This window comes from Gopherus evgoodei, chromosome 11 (assembly GCF_007399415.2).
Source record: "Gopherus evgoodei ecotype Sinaloan lineage chromosome 11, rGopEvg1_v1.p, whole genome shotgun sequence".
Classification (NCBI taxonomy): domain Eukaryota; kingdom Metazoa; phylum Chordata; order Testudines; family Testudinidae; genus Gopherus; species Gopherus evgoodei.
Window position 1 is genome coordinate 48752202 of NC_044332.1, and position 16563 is coordinate 48768764.

A 16563-nucleotide genomic window follows, 5' to 3' on the forward strand; every position below is an offset into this window, starting at 1 on the left:
CGAATTCATGGATATTATACCTGCCAGACTGGATAACACCAATGGCTACTAAATAGGCTCCTTATGCAATTTTAGGTGTTACTGATCTAATCACACAGGCAAGAGAAACAGAATTCTGAATTCAGGTCTTGTCAGGTAAGAGAGGAAATGACTTTCAACTATTTAGTTTTAAAATACATTTATATTAAAATCTGTTTAGTGATTTATGATCTTAAGAGACTTTTGGATTTGTTTAATTTAAAAAGCATTTCACTTCATCTTTAAGATGCAGCAGTGGAGATAATCTTTACTAGGTAGTGTATGCCATGGCACCTTCTTCCATGAGTGGCCTCATATCTGTTGAAGTTAACACTCCCCTCACAATAGTAATGTTATCTTCAGAAACAAATTCGGGAATGGGCCAAATACTTGTTGGAAGGTAAAGTGGATTTTCAAATACTTCATGCATATTGATTCTCAAAGAAAGAGTGTTAGAGTAAACTGAAAAGTCCATTCTACGCTCACAGTAAGAGTGTTTAGCTGTCAGTATTATTAGTGTAAACCACTTTAAAAGAGCAGAGTCCTAAAACAATAGGAAAAACTTTTCCTACAACATAATTTCTATAATATTAAGTTTCCTGTGTCATTTTGTTGCATCACATATCAGACACATACACAGAAGCTGAATCTTCCCCATCTGAGCTTTCTAAATGTAGCTCAAGTTACTGTCTAGATTCTGTTCTCAAGAGAAATATATTAATCTGTTTTCTCAACGAACACCACATGTATCCACAGTTTAATACGAATAAGATATTTGGGCATTCTATTTATATTCATTTTTAGTGTGCCTGTCACAGTAGTATTGATGGATCATATGTTTATTTTTATTTCTATAAACAAAAACACACTTAAAACCCTAACTTAAAGAACATTAATTTTATTATTTTCTAAATTTTGAGTGCATCATTTGGGAACCAATGTTGTCTATGCAGCCTTAAATTTTGCTCCCTTGTGCATATGCATTACTATAAAAAATTTAATATGATTACATCCTACCTTTTCAACAGGAACCTCAATTCACCCCAAGTATCCCAGGCTCCTTTATTGTAGAAATTGGACAGCATTCAGTAAACAAAGCAGGGGATCACAGACAGAACTGTCCTCTAGTTAAGGCACTAGAGACTGAGGCTTTGGAGATCTATGTTCCACCTGGCTTTTCCAATGACCTGTAGTATGACCTTCAACAATTCACTCTATGCCTCAGGTCCCATCTACAAAAAGGGGAGCATAATACTTATATACCTCACAACAGGGTTGTGAGGATAAATTAATTAGTGCTTGTGTGGCACTCAGATTCTATGATGCTCACCACTTTAGAAAAGCCTATAGTGAAAGAATATATTGCTCTACCCTGATATAACGCTGTCCTCGGGAGCCAAAAAATTATAGATGAAACCGCGCTATATCGAACTTGCTTTGATCCGCCGGAGCACACAGCCCTGCCTCGCCAGAGCGCTGCTTTACCGTGTTATATCCGAATTCATGTTATATCAGGCCGCGTTATATCAGGGTAGAGGTGTATATCCTTATTTAAGGCAGATTTGGAAGGCAGTACAATGTATATTATTTTAACTAAAAGTATTTTTTAATATATCATTTAAGCCAGTGCAAACTGCTGGGTCGACAATCTTAATTTCAGTCTTCTTTATATTCATTTGGCTTAGTTCAGTAAAGAAACTACCTAAGCTAAATCAATATAAACCAAGTTTAAGTCAGTTTAACTGTGTCCACACAGGGGTTTTGCATCAGCTTAACTAACAAACAGTTTATAAAACAATTTGAGTTACACCGGTGCAGCCATGTGAATGAGGTCTTAAAGTTAGCCTAAACAGCCAGCTGAAGATTTTCCTAATGGAAGTGGAATCCTCCAGCAGTGTGCAGCCACCATAACCAGTCTTACATTTTCCTTTGCAGCCTCTGGAGATGGAGGCATTTTAGAGGTGTATGTAGAGAAAGAGGTATGAACAGAGTACTGCAGAGTTCTTTTTATCATCAGCGTTTTGTGCCTGGGTGCAACGTAGAGCAGTCTCAAGACTGCTCTAAGTCATGTCAAAACTGAAACAGCCTCCAGTTGGCCACAGGATTAGGAAGCTGTAAAAGGTGGACTAATACCACGTTTTCAGCCATACTAGAGTATCAGACAAAGCTGGTCCAACTGAGTTTTGAGGACCTAGCGCAGGAATGGACAACTTTAACATAGCAAAGAGCCACAGAATCCACTAAAACCCTTTGGTGGGCTAAGGTGTGTATCATGGGTTATTGGGAGTGAGGGGGAGGCGAAAGGGGTCAGATCCTGCCCCCAAGGGGCCAGAGGCTGTGGAGGGAGGGAGAGTTGGCATGCAAGCCCAATCCATATTCACCCCATAGCAGCAGCTCCTGTCCCTCAGGGCTGGGCATGTCTCCCCACTCCAGCTCACTGGCTCTTGCCACAGCATTATGTGATGCATGCATCCAGGCACAGGCGGGGCCCTCTTCCTGTGACACCCTGCTCCCTTCCTGGCCTTGGCACAGGTAGATCACCTGCCCAGAACTGGGCTGTGGCAGGCCAAATAAAATGATCTGGTGAGCTGGATGTGGCTCCCTGACCTAGCCCTGTATCTCAGTGCTTATGCAACAAGGGTGCAGAGCTACGGTTACATACACAACCTTAACTTCAGTACTTTCTATGATGGTTGCAAGGTGAAGCAATCTAATGCTCTTTTATTGTAGTTTTCTGTACAGCATTTTCTTGGTTTTTGAAAGAAAATTTTAAAAAATCCATCCTAGGTAGAATAAGCCTTTGATTATGGGAGGAAGTGATTCATTTGTAGGCATTAACAGTAACCACAATTAGGAATTCTATATAGCAGTTTTAAGAATAGTGAAGAAAAAGTAATTTGACAATTACGTATCAACAAAAACAAGATACAAAAGGTCTATTTGGTTAAATAACCCTACAGATTCTATTCAGTTAAGACCTAAGATGACATCCAATTAAAGTCATTTGAAGCTGCAATAGTTTTCCTTTTTGCATTTATTATTGCATGATTTAAACCATTTTGATCATTCAAATTAGTTTTGAAACATTCCAACCACTAACCTACCTGACTGTGTCCCATACTGGAAGCTGCTGTCAATGCCTGCTGAAGTGCATGACATTTTTTTAGTGAAATTTGTTCCTGGGAAGGAGCTGTCCAGTCACTGTTAAGCAAATAATCAAGGATATCACAGTGTCCCTTTAATGCACTATGGACCAAAGCACATTGGCCTTTTTTGTCCAGGTAGTCAGCCTGTATGAAAGAACAAAAACTTGAATGTTATAAGTAATCTCAGAGCTCTCATAACAGATCTAGCAACAACAAAGCTTAGCTCAAAGCAATTGATAATAATCTCATGGGAAGTCTGATGATTCACATTATACTTTCAGAACACTATGTACTACATAAATCATTTTTATGCAAATATTTTTTCTTTTAATTTATAAGTGATATTTTTGGAATTATGGTTCAAAGCAGAGCTGGAATGTAGAGGGAAGGAACATTAGCAGGAATGTTATATGCAAGATATGAGAAGTAGTTCTTCCACTCTACTTAGCACTGACAAGGCCTCATCTGGAGTACTGTGTCCAGTTCTGGGCACCACACCTCAGGAATGATGCAGACAAACTGAAGAAAGCAACAAAAATGAGTAAAGGTCTAGGAAACACAATCTACGAAGAAAGTTTGAAAAAATTGGGTTTGTTTAGTCTGGAGACAAGACGATGAAGGGAGATATGATAGTCTTCTAGTATATAATGGGTTGTTCTAAGGAGAAGGGTGATAAATTGTTCTTTTTATCCACTGAGGACAGGACATGTAGTAATGGGCTTAAATTAATATAAGGGAGATTTAGGTGAGACCTTAGGAAAAACTTCCTGTCAGGATAGTTAAGCAGTGGAACAAATTACCTAGGGAGGTTGTAGAATCTCCATCACTGGAGGTTTTTAAGAACAGGTTAGACAAACATCTGTCATGGATGGTCTATATAATACTTAGACTTGCCTCAGTGCCGGGGACTGCACTAGATGACCAATCGAGGTCTCTTGCAGTCCTACTTTTCTATGATACTATGCGACAATTCCCTTGTTCATGTAAAATTAAAGAAACACAAGGAGAGGCTTAAACATAAAAAATAAAAACAGCTTTCCTACTGAATAACTTCAAATAAAAAGATGATTACCAGAAGAGACCATGTGTTTGTGGGTTCCCTCCATTTCTTGCTATGGGACTTAAACACACGCACACACCCCTCTTGATTATGCCTAGACCCTCTGGAGTGTGCAAGAAGCATCGTCACTGCCTTTACCTGTGTATAGTGGCCACACACAATCTTAGTCTTTACCTTTACAGAAATATGAGTACTCTAATCTATCTCTGTTGCACCTCCAGCTCTACACTCTGTAGCCCTATATGATAGATATGGATTTCATTACAGTCAGGGTGAGTAAATGGCCAACCTCGGAATTTTTTTTTTAAGGTATATTTTACATTTAGAGAGGCTTCTGATTGACCATTTCTTTCTTTTGCATGCTGAAAACCCATCATTACTCTCAGACTCTTGCATCAACAGTGAGGGTAGTGTCAGCTGGGGCAGCAGCAACCGCCTGAAGAGGCTACATCGGCCAAACAAGAACAGAGGAGGACAGCACTCCCATCCCCCCACAAAGGAACTGGTACAGTTTAAGTGAGGAACATTGCATCTGACCCCCTGGGGAGGAGAAAGAAGGTGGGGTTGGAAGGAGGCCCTATGCCGCACCCCTCAAAGCTGTCAGTGATTCTCCAGCTTGTCCATCCTCTTGCTAATGCCGTAGGAGCGCTATCTGGGCAGGTAGACAGATTATCTGTTTGTAAAAAAGTAGCTAAGAGGGTCAGTCTAGGACTGCTAAATTAAAAACACATCCCTCAAAACACTAAAAGATCAAGCCTGTCTAATTACTCATCTGCATGTTGAAAGTGATGGTCAGTACAAACAAAGAACAGGAACTTTCCACCACATTTTGACTTCTCCAGTATCTAGTTATTTTGTCTGTTTCCATCTTAGATTGTGAGCTTTTCTATTTTTCAATGTGAGAAGTAAAACTATCCACTAGAGCTGGCATAGTAATTGCATTGTGGGTTTTTCGGGGATTTTTTTAAAATCTGCTATTGGGTTATATTTTTTATAACAGCAACAAGAATTTGGATAGAAAGCATTGGATTTATTTTTTCTACCTTTGGTCTCTCATATAGCTCCATTAGGTATGGAAAGTGATTATATATAGCCACAAAACATGAGACAAATGAAGAGGAGACGTGGAGCAACATCTCTGCCATCAGCAAGCAACTTAGGAACTAAATAATGCATGGCCCCATTTAGAGGCCTCTCCATTATTACAGTGCAACCACTGCTATTGGATTTGAAACAGGAATTAATTCAGGAAAGTCCAATAGCTTGTGTTAAGCAGAGGGTCAGACTAGATGATCACAAGAGTCTGTCCTTCTGGCCTTTAAGTCTCTGCGTTCTGGGTGCATATTATTATTCCTTGTATTATGTGCTTAGGAGTCCCAGTCATGGATCAGAGCCCCATTGTGTTAGGCAGTATATAAAGTCATAACAAAGAGCTGGTCCCTGTCCCAAAGAGTTTACAATCCAAGTAACAGGAATAAGTATCCATTAATGAGCATTTTATACATGTAGCAAATAGTAACTAGCCAATTTCTCTGCCAAATATTTAGTGTTTAATCTGGGGGGGGGGGAGAACAACAACAGGATTTTGTTCATTCTGCACTTTTGTTACTCATAATCTGACACAGGAGAAACAAATGAAACCCTAATAAATCACCCTATAAACACATCTCAGGAAAATGTTGACTAATCAACATTCCTCCCCTTCGGTGTTCTCCAGAGCTCTGTACCATACCTACATCTCAGCCTTTGTTCCCTCATTCTCATATCCTGTACTGTACTCAACTAGTTCCACTTACATTTGCATTCGCTATTTACTTCCTTCTTCCACTCCATGTCTTCTCTCTCCAACATACATGTCCCTACATATGCCTGAAACAATTTCTGTCCTCCTGCACACCAAGTAATTGTAACTCTTCTCCTTCAAATCCCTCAGCCAAAATAAGAGAGGTTGGAGATCTCCCCTGCACTAATTTCCAGTTGAATGTTTTGTATTTGCACTTGGCCAGAGATGGTAATCTTGCTCTGAGACTTTTACAGATGTTTATGAAAACAACTGTGGTGAGGAATCAGGGAGGCTGCTTAGATCTCTCTTCCCCCAGACTGGGACCTCTGGCTCTCCCTCACCCACCCCTGTCCCCGCAGAAAAAATGGGACATCATTCCCCCACCCTCCCTGTCTATGGACAAGGGAGAGGGCCTCGGCTCCTACTCCTGGACAGGAAGAAGGGGAGAATCAGCCCTAGGAAAGCTACCCTCCTATGCCATCTAGGGAGGCCCTTAATTACCTCAGCCAGTCCCATGGCTGAACATCCTTCCCAGTATGATACTCTTCTCCCTCCTTCGTCATAATTCCTCTCCTCCTCCTCCCGCCCCTATAGCTTATCCTCTGCCACAGACTGTGCAGTGAGGGTCTCACAGAAGGCAAGCCACGGCGACTGTCAGTGGGGTTTGGGGTGCAGGAGTCACCACTCAAGCCACATGTTGAACTTTATCTGCTCTGTGTAGACCCTGCTGGAGTGCTCCAGGTCCTAAAGCTCACCATCAGGGTCCACACAGGGCAGTCAGAGAGCAATACACAGCCTGTGGCTTGGGGAGTAAATCGAACAATGCCTCAACCCATTCAAAATCGTTGCAGCTTGTCTCCGATCAGACCCTCACTGTGCAATCTGTGCATGTGCCATAAGTGGAAAAGAACGCCCCCTAAAGCCACAGCAATATTTGCTCTGTTCATTGGACCTGAGTGGTAGTGAGTCTCTCACATACGCGTAATTTATATATGTATAAAATGTGTGTGCTTGCAAGAGTAGTAGTTTTAAGCCTGAATTTGTAGTTTTGTAATTACATGCAAAAATTGGGAGGATTACGGAAAATTAGGAAGCGTTGGGATCTACCTACCCCAGATGAGAAAGGAATACAATGAAATGGAAAAACAACAACTATGAAATGAGATGATTCAAATGATTCCAAGTAGGAAATAAACAAATATGCTCTCCCATAAACATGTTTCCTCTCCCATTATTGCAATTCCACTCTTATTTCCCTCCCCCATTGCCATGACACTGATTGCTCATCACAAACTTGGGGCCTGCCCCAGGACATCACCAATCAGCTTCAACTCTTCGGCCACAATCTTGGCGAGGTTTATAATGTAAATAGTTCCATTAAATTCAATGGAACTACTCACAAATGTAAAGATAAGCACACACATAAATCTCTGTAGAATTATGGCTTTCTATTGTAAGCTCTTCAGGGCAAGGATCTATGTAAGAATTTATACCCCTTTGGTATATATGTGTTTTTTTGTTGTTTTTGTTTTTCAAAAATGGTATGTACACAGTGCTCTACATAAATTGCTAATAAATAATATTGCTCTAAAACATGCCTATACAATATTTTCCTAGCCATGAATACTGTAGTTAAAATCATCCTTTGATGTCATAGCTTACCCTTGCACCCTTTTTGCAAAGCAGTGAAACCAAGCTCATGTGACCTGCAGCGGCTGCATAGCTAAGTGGGGTCATTCCATTTTCAGATGTCCCATCCAGAGCAGCTCCAAATTCCACCAGAAGAGTGACCATTTCTTCATGTCCCAGGTGAGATTCAACACACAGTATTGGAGCATTATTTAGAACTTCAGTCCTGTAATTCACATTTGCTCCCCCCAAGATCAGCAGACGACTCACCTGAAGGAGAATTTAAACAAGCTATGTTTTTCTCCACATTTATCATAGCATATCATCACCTTAGTTAGAGAGGCTGCAGAAGTATCTCATTTTTTATTCTGATTTTGGTATTAAAATTAAATTCAGTTTCCATTTATATTACATATTGATATTAATGTGACGTAAAAAAAGTTTTAAAGCCTTTGGCTAGCAGTTATATCTTTGGTTTACTAGCTCTAAATTCAAGCTATAAATCCACAAAATTATTAAGTTTAAAATCTTTATAACCTCTTCATCGCTATCTGTTCCCATGGCACAACATATATTGTTACGCTGGAGCTCTATAATTTGCTTGCAACCCTTTGAAAACACTTAGCAGTTGGCCAAAATTGCAACCTTCTCTCCCATCCGCTCATGGGCAATTCCAATAATGGAGCCTACACTTCCCATTTTCCCCCAATTTTCCCTCTTTCACCTTTAAATTTCCCCATGGTATGTTTGTTGTTCAGAAAACAACAACTATTTCCCTGCAGATCATGACTTTTTCCATTTAGCAAAACACAGATTTTGTGTTCCTTGATCTCCAATGGTACTTGAAATTAGCATGTTTCTGTGTGCATAGCCTTGTTCCCTTACTTGCCTTACCACATCACCAATATGAGCACAAGGCTGGGCCCAGCGTTAGTTTCATAGAATCATAGAATATCAGGGTTGGAAGAGACCCCAGGAGGTCATCTAGTCCAGCTCCCTGCTCAAAGCAGGACCAACCCCAACTAAATCTGCTGAAGAATCAGCAGGAAAATACAAGAACAGAAAACGTGTTTCAGGTCCACAAAAACATTGACTAGATTAATTTACTGTCTTGGAAATGGAAGGATCTCCCACCTCCCATTTTTAAATTGCTATTAATGACATCTTCCAGCAGAATACAATAATTTTAGGGTAGGCTGAATTTGGGCTTAAAGTTACTGTTAAATTCTTCTCTAACCCTAAAACACAGTCATCAAAGAAATGTGCTAAAATTATGAAAATCCAGATAACACACAAAAGAAGGGCAGTCTAAAGGCTCAGTCCTGCAAACACAGTTACTCCATGCATATGTTTTTGTAGGATAGGTCCCTAAAATGGTCCACTATGAAACCTATTATTACCCTAGTTGACATCACTGTGGCTCAATGCCTCATTGTTCCTCCTATTCATTTGTATTTTAGGGTTTTACAGGCGTATTTGAAAATATATGAAACAGGCATATATGACCTCAAGTTGCTTCTTTTTAATATTACAATTAAACCATAACCAAGCTCTGATTATGTGGGTAAATGACAGCTAAATGGCTAGCAATTTTTTTGTTTTAATCAACAGCCAGATTGTAGACAGCTCTTAGTATGTGCACAGTGAGAACAGTGATATAAGTAAGGAGTTTCCTTCTCCCTTATGTTTGCCTGGTCTCTCTCTGCACCCCCTGGGGCAGTGTACTGCAACTGAGGTAAAGATGGACACAGCCATGTCACACTCCCCTGTATTAGCTTTCATCGGAGGAAGAGGGAGGCGTATACTGAACCTCAGGAGAGGACAACTCCTTCCGCATGCTGGATTGTATAGTTTAAAATCGGTCACCACATGCCAGAAACTAATCTTCGGTACTACATTTCATCATATTTAAAATGAGGAGACTAAATTCTGCTCTAAATTAGTAAACTGGGTGTGGTCCCTGGGCTCCTGATAATTTGTCAATATAATGCTCGCTCAGACATAAATGTGAGCAGTCAAAATCGAGGGAAAAACTTTAATGAGAACTGGATCAGTCTCCAAGGCACAATCAATAGTAAGATTTTAAACAGAAGAAGAATCCGTAACTGAACTTCCTGCACGTGTCAGATTTTTAGAAAACAAGGTTTTGTGCATTTGCCACATAAAATCTCCACATTGCAGGGTTGTGAAATTATAGTCAAAAGAGCTATACTTAACCTTACTGGCAAGGGCATATTTTGAACTCATTTTCCAATATATGAATTTTCTCCAGTCAATTTATGACTTGCTTTAAATTCTACATTAAAAATATTTTTCTTTAAAGGACACTTTTTTTAGGCTGTATTAAATGTTGGCGTCTATGAATCTATAACATTAGCAGCTCTCTGCTGAAATGAAAATCCATCAGTGAAGGATTCATACAAATATGAATTAAAGTGGCTTTTTACAGAAATACCCCTCAAGAAACTCTACCTACAATTCTTCTGGATAGTATTCATTCACCATTATTATTCTGAATATTCTTTTAATTACATGCATAATTTTTGCAAGTTCTGTTTTAAAAGACAGTGGATGTATAAAGCAAACCAATACCATTAAGAGAGCATGATGCTACAAATAAGGTACACAGATTTCTGCAAAAACAGATATTTTACAATACCTATTAAAAACGCGCAGTCTTTAAAATGATCCCACGTTAGCTGTTTCAGCAAAGGTTTCAGAAGAGCCAGGACTAAATGAGATTAAATTTAAGTTATTTATATAACAACTAAGCACCTAATATATATTGGACCACCCCACAACACTTGCTAGATCGGTGGGTTTTATTTTTAATTCCTCCCAAAAGGAATCATTTGTGATAAAATAACACTTAACTTTTAAAAAGGATCTCAAATTACTTTACAAACAACTAAGCACCACACCCATTTTACAAACGGGCAAACTGAGGCATTAAGTGACCTGTCCCAAAGTAAAAAATAGAAACGGGTGTGGAACTCAGGAGTCCTCATACCTGACTATGTGTCCATGCAATCTGTTGAAATTCAGATCTTCTCAGTTTAATGTTTAAGCTCAGCACGTTTTCTACTGTCTCTCTCTCTCTCTCTCTCTATGTCAGGGTTTTAAACTGCCGCCCTTCACCATACTAATCCAAATGCCTTCTTTGTACAATTGATCGCAACAGCAAAATTCCGCAGACTTCATGGAGTCTCTGGCATTTCTATTCTGGAGTAAAATCTCTGCTTGGGGTACAGATGTGTTTTGGTTTTGTTTAAATTGATTCATGTACTAAATACCCATTTGGATTAAGATTTAGGAATAATCCAAAATGAGATAAAATGCAACAGAGTGAAGAACAGACTGTTGCTGATAGTCACAGAAGTCAAATTCCCCAATAAAACACAAAAGCTAAAGGAGGACACAACACAGATGGCATTCATTCAGTTGCAGGGCAACAAATGTACCTTCCCATAAATTTGGTCTGAAATTTAATCTCATAAAAATGTTTATGATTTGATGAGTAATGTCCTCCAGATTCTCAGTGTCTATTTTAAAAATACATTGACTCTCTGGGCAAAAAAAATCTTAAGATATTCATTGCAATTTATAAGTTGGCCCTAGAAAAGCAAACCTTTACTTCCCTCTTTGCTGACTTTATAGCACTTAAATATTATTCACAGACCATCTCTAGATGACATCTAGTTATCACTGGTATTTTAATTATGTATGATATTTTCATACTAGGTAATCCTGTCCTCACTGAAGTCAGTGGAAAAACTCCCATTGATTTCATTGGTGCAAGATCAGAACCATTTGTGATTCAGGTGGCATCCTCAGTGCATAATTCTTATTTTCTTACCTTCACATTAGGTGTATAGAGGTTTCTCAGAGAAGCAAGGGCAGCTGACAATCCATCTGTGCTATATCCAACCCACAGGGCTTGAAGGTGACTGGAAGAAATTCCAGTTTTTTTGCTGAGACCCTAGGAGAAATGATAAAATAAAGAGATACTTTTAGAAATAGGATTGCAGAGATAATTTATATTTTTTTATATGGATGAGGCATAATTTGTAAGAATTATTTATAAGAATATTACATGTTTATAGAGGTGGTTTGTAACTATTAAAACACCCAGTCTGGAATCATCTCAAACATTTGTGCATTTATACTGATATCATACAACTGTGTTTTTAAAATATGTGGATTTTACCTTGAAAATGTGTGCTTTAAGAATGTGATGACCAAGTTCCATCGTTTGCTGACGGTTTAATTTTCCCTCTTGCCGAGAAAACATGAATGCCAGTAGAGCATGCCCGTTCCTAGCAAAAGGAAGGAAATTAGAAAGTAGCACACATTTATTTAGTAAAGATTTAGTTACATTTATGTCATGCATACTTCAATGGTTTTTGTTTCACCTAGTTAAACTTTTCAAATATCTCCATGTGTTGATTTAAATACGAAATTTTTTAAATGTCCCAAGAGAGAAAACTTTTTAATACTTGTCCCTGAGTTCATAAGTTTTTACATTAGGAGAGGGGACAACAGAGTTCTGTCTCTAAGTAAAGTTAATTCACTTCTAAAAGAATAAATCTGAATTGAACAGGGTCATAGGAAATCTAAAGAGTCGCCTCATGAAAAGTGTTCAGGTCTCAAGCACCAGATCAGAATCCCCACTGACTGGAGATGGAAGGGGTCAAGTCAGCAAGACACCCTAAATAGATATTGCAATGTTCTGCTAAATCTGACTGTTACATTTTTCCATACCTCTAATAATATATGAAATTCTGTTAAAACCTGCAAGCCCTTAAAAAAATTAAAGAGCATCCTTTTCTTTTCATAATAAAATGAACACACACAGAGACAGACATAAAAACCACCATCAGCTTGTAACATATGCCTAACATACTATAGCAGTCACTTTTTCAGAAAATCTACAGCTTCTGATATAATTCTGGGCATTGTTATATGAAGCAAACACAGAGTGGTGAATTTTACGTAATTAAATTAAATTGTTATTAGATCAGTTTTATCATGTAAAACCCATGGTTTTGTAAAACTCAGGAGAACTGAATTCTTAAAATTTTGAGATAGCTGGGTCCAATACTGGTAAATCCATGTTTAGAATTATCACCAAAATCTACTTTATGTATGTGTGATGGTCCTAACTCATTTTAAAATGTTTTTTAAAGGACTAAACTCCAACCCCCGACTAGTGTGGCAAAACGAAAAATGCAGGCTGGCAAAATGGACTATGCAGGCTACCAAAATATGCACACACAGTGTTTTTCAGTGGCTCTGACTTACATAATGCATACTATACAACCCAAGAAAGGGGAGTAGGGTCAAATTGAAATGGGAGTGTCTGAGTAATTTAAAAAAAAACAAAATGAGACAAAATGATCTATTGCCTTATTTCCTGACAGAAAAGGTAGCTTTCAAAGTCTGAGTTTGTAAGAAACCTTACAGTATTTTCCTATTGCAGATTTTGCCAAGGAGATAAAAATAGACTTCTCATAAATTACACTTCTTCACCAAGATAGTGAAATCACATAGCTTAATGAATCTACTAAAGGTACATTCTGCTCTCAGATGGATAGGCCCAGCTCTCATTGACTCCATGAGGAGCTGCATTTAGGCATTAGAAGACAAAACTTGGCTTTAAACATGCACAGCTCTTCCTTTGAAAAAGATGCATCTGTTTAACATTATTCTCTCCTCCTATCAGTGATCAAAAGTGATAATTAAAATCTGTAACAGCAGCTCTCTGTACATATTACAGTTTATTGCAGCCTTCATTTACCTTGGCTCACATAAGAAGTTTGTATTTTCACCATCCGCTCTCCAAACAAGCCATTCCCTGAAGGAAGGATGGCAGAACATACGTGTTTTGTCACGCCTTTTTATCAGAAAGCACGAAAGGGCCTCCATCCTCTGTTGGAAGTCTTCCCAGTCCTGTTCACCATTTACTTGACCAGCATTAATAGCTTGGAAAATCTGGTCATCTGTCATGGGATGAAGAGATGCTAGTGCCACATTTAACACTGGCAGTGCTCTCTCAAAAGCAGAGTTGGTCATGAACTTCATGTTGCACTGTAGCAAATAAAGTTCTGATAGAGACACAGGAACTACCTTGTAACTTGCACTTTTTATCACCAAGTGACCTTTCTGAAAAAGATCCAGTGTCAGTTTCAAATAGAGATAAGATCCCAAGCTCTTCATGATCAGGTGGTTACTCACTTTCCCGATTATGGCTGCATCAGCTTTCCCGTTTAAAGATATATTGTTTATAATTTCCTGACTGCTGTTGATCCTGTACTGAATATATGAATTCAAGTCACCATGAATTTCTTTGTTATCTGGGAAGTCATCTAGGGATATTTTGAAAAAGGGCAGTGAACTCGTATTTTCCTGTAATAAAACACACACACGTGCACACATTATACCATTTCAGAATTGAAAATTCACAGTCCTGCTTCACTATATTTTTCTTTTGTGAGAGGCATTAGATAGAGATAAGAAAGATTTATTAGCTCTATTATGCTCTTGTAAATATACTAACTTGAAAACAGGTAACATTATATTTTTACACTACATCATCTTTCTTCTGAGAATCTCAGAACACTTTATTAACAAACTCTTGAAGGGTAGATGAAAGATGTATAGTGGTCATTTCAAATTTAGGGCAGCAGAATGCAAAGTTACCAGAAATGGAATTTGGCCAGGAAACTGTTTTACATCCCTTTGCCTACAAATAGTTTAGTAATGACTCAGAGAGAAGAGGACCATCACCACCATTTCCAGCAGCAGGTGTTCCTCAGAGGTCTCCCATCCAAGTACTGACTGAGCACAACTATTTAGTTAGGGAGAACTGACAATTACAGAACGGGTGATCTAGGTATGGTGGTTTTACCTGAACACACATTTATGGTGTATAAAAAAACAGTAATTCAGATAATAGATGCATTGCATAGTCTAGAAAACTTTTCAATCTTTAGTATAAATGAGCTCCATTATAATACAATGCATTTCTTATGTAATTAAAAACAGATAAATGGATAAATAATCTGAACTTTCAGTCTGGGGGCACTGACATTATGAAACTACTGTAGCCCCATGCCTCCCAGAATCCAGATAGTTGTTTCATGGACTATGTATTAGAGAAAGACTTATTCTAAATAAGTGATCCTTTCAGGAGAAGTCCCAAATAAATCAACCGTTAGTTGGGAACTAACCACCTCACACTCTGTAAGATGTTGAGAACTCCTAACTTCTATTGATTCAATATCCAATTCTCATCTCACCTGAGGGCTATGAAAAATGTAGTTCATGTTTTGTCACTTATCTCACTGGCATACTTCAGAAAACAAGGGGGAAAAAATCCTATTTATCCACCACAAAGCAAGAACATATGGCACTATTTTTATTTTTATCTTTGAATTCCCCTAAAAGAGCCTTCTTTCAAGGTAACATCCTTGTAGCAGTGTAAAAAGTCACTTAAGAGAAAAAGAAGCTAAACAAAAAATATGATTTTTACCTGAAAGTTAGTTCTTACAGTCACAATCAGCTTCAACCAGGAAGGAAATTTAGAGATAATGTTTGTGATAAATGAAGAAAGTGTGTCACCATAATCAGGTTTATGGAATTCAGCCTCATTTAAACCATCTATCAAAATGATGTATTCTTCCTCTGGAATTCTCTGCTCTGCATAATAAAAGTAAAAAAACCCCAGGAGATTGCACATATTCCCACAAACAGAGACTCATTTTTATGCACAATTTTGAAAATCTTAGTAGTACAGGTAACTTTATACACACCTGGAGAAATTTTGCAAATCAGAATATCTAACCAAAAATCACCACCATCACTAATCTCACTTAGATTAAAACTGAATTTTTAAAATCTAATTTACTATTTATGCTGTTTGCTTGCTTTTTGGCACTTTCCTCTCTTTAGTCAATTAAAATAATTCATAGTTTCATTTTCCAAATCTCATGACTAGCACTATCCTGCAAGGTCTGGTTACAAAAATTACAGGGGAACATCTACACATTTCCAACTGTGTTTTCAGTCACACTTTATATTTAAGCTCCATTTTGTAAATGATATACTGAAAAGGTTAATTGATTTAATAGATGTTACAAGCATGTTAAAGACATGAGTAGCACGTGTTATAGATCGTTATAAGTACATCAATAGAAGGTCCCGTATATAATTACAAGCACTTACTGACCCTTTGATTCTAACAAATAACCATTTATTAGAACTTTTATTAATCATGTATTAAACTTTTACAAACCATTATAAGACAAAACATCTATGTAAATAAGACATGGGGCAACATATTGAAAAAAGAGAAAACAAAATATATCTGCTCACTAAGTTAGCATTGTCCATTCTGTGCACCATATGAGGTAAGATTTCCGTGGGAAAAAACAGTATGTGACCACAGAATTAAGGAAAGTATCATAATACATATGCACAAAGGGGCTGAATTAAGGTTCCACAGGTCATCTTAATTATAACATTTCCTAATTTTGGCCACTTGACTTTTCAATTTTAATAACGTTCCTTTAACATAGTATGTAATTTCCTAAGTTTTTTTAAGAAAGCACACTCTGCCACTTCAGCTATGGTGTAACTGATAGCAGTAGTGTGTTGTCACCCCCTACGCGGACCAGCACTAAAGAGGGATGAGACATACTTTGCCAGTGGGGTTCACCATTATTTGCTGACAATAAAAGAATGGTGAGATTCGGGAATCCTGGGCTCCATTCCAAGCTCTGGAGTATAACATGTCCTAGTGGGCCAAGACTCTTTGGAGAGGGGATCCCTTCTTCCTTACCTGCTCCAACCTGTCACTTCCCCACCACAAATCCTCATCTCAGCCCCATTGTCCTCACCTACTTAGTCCCAGGCTCCTCTACATTCAG

At 38.2% G+C, this 16563-nt stretch overlaps 1 protein-coding gene and 1 long non-coding RNA gene across 4 annotated transcripts in view; one reads left to right on the forward strand and one right to left on the reverse strand.

The window, feature by feature from the left end:
• The window catches only part of LOC115659342, a 77345-nt gene that overhangs the window by 47994 nt on the left and 12788 nt on the right, over positions 1-16563 (forward strand). The gene's annotated exons all lie outside the window — the stretch shown is intronic.
• The window catches only part of TANC1 (tetratricopeptide repeat, ankyrin repeat and coiled-coil containing 1), a 195289-nt gene that overhangs the window by 40990 nt on the left and 137736 nt on the right, over positions 1-16563 (reverse strand). For all 3 annotated transcript variants that reach the window (XM_030579279.1, XM_030579280.1, XM_030579278.1), the window contains 6 exons: positions 15168-15334; positions 13434-14041; positions 11844-11952; positions 11493-11615; positions 7670-7906; positions 3123-3308 (listed from right to left, as the gene is read on the reverse strand). In XM_030579279.1, the coding sequence (XP_030435139.1) occupies positions 3123-3308; positions 7670-7906; positions 11493-11615; positions 11844-11952; positions 13434-14041; positions 15168-15334 (1430 nt within the window). The remainder of the gene's footprint in view (positions 1-3122; positions 3309-7669; positions 7907-11492; positions 11616-11843; positions 11953-13433; positions 14042-15167; positions 15335-16563) is intronic.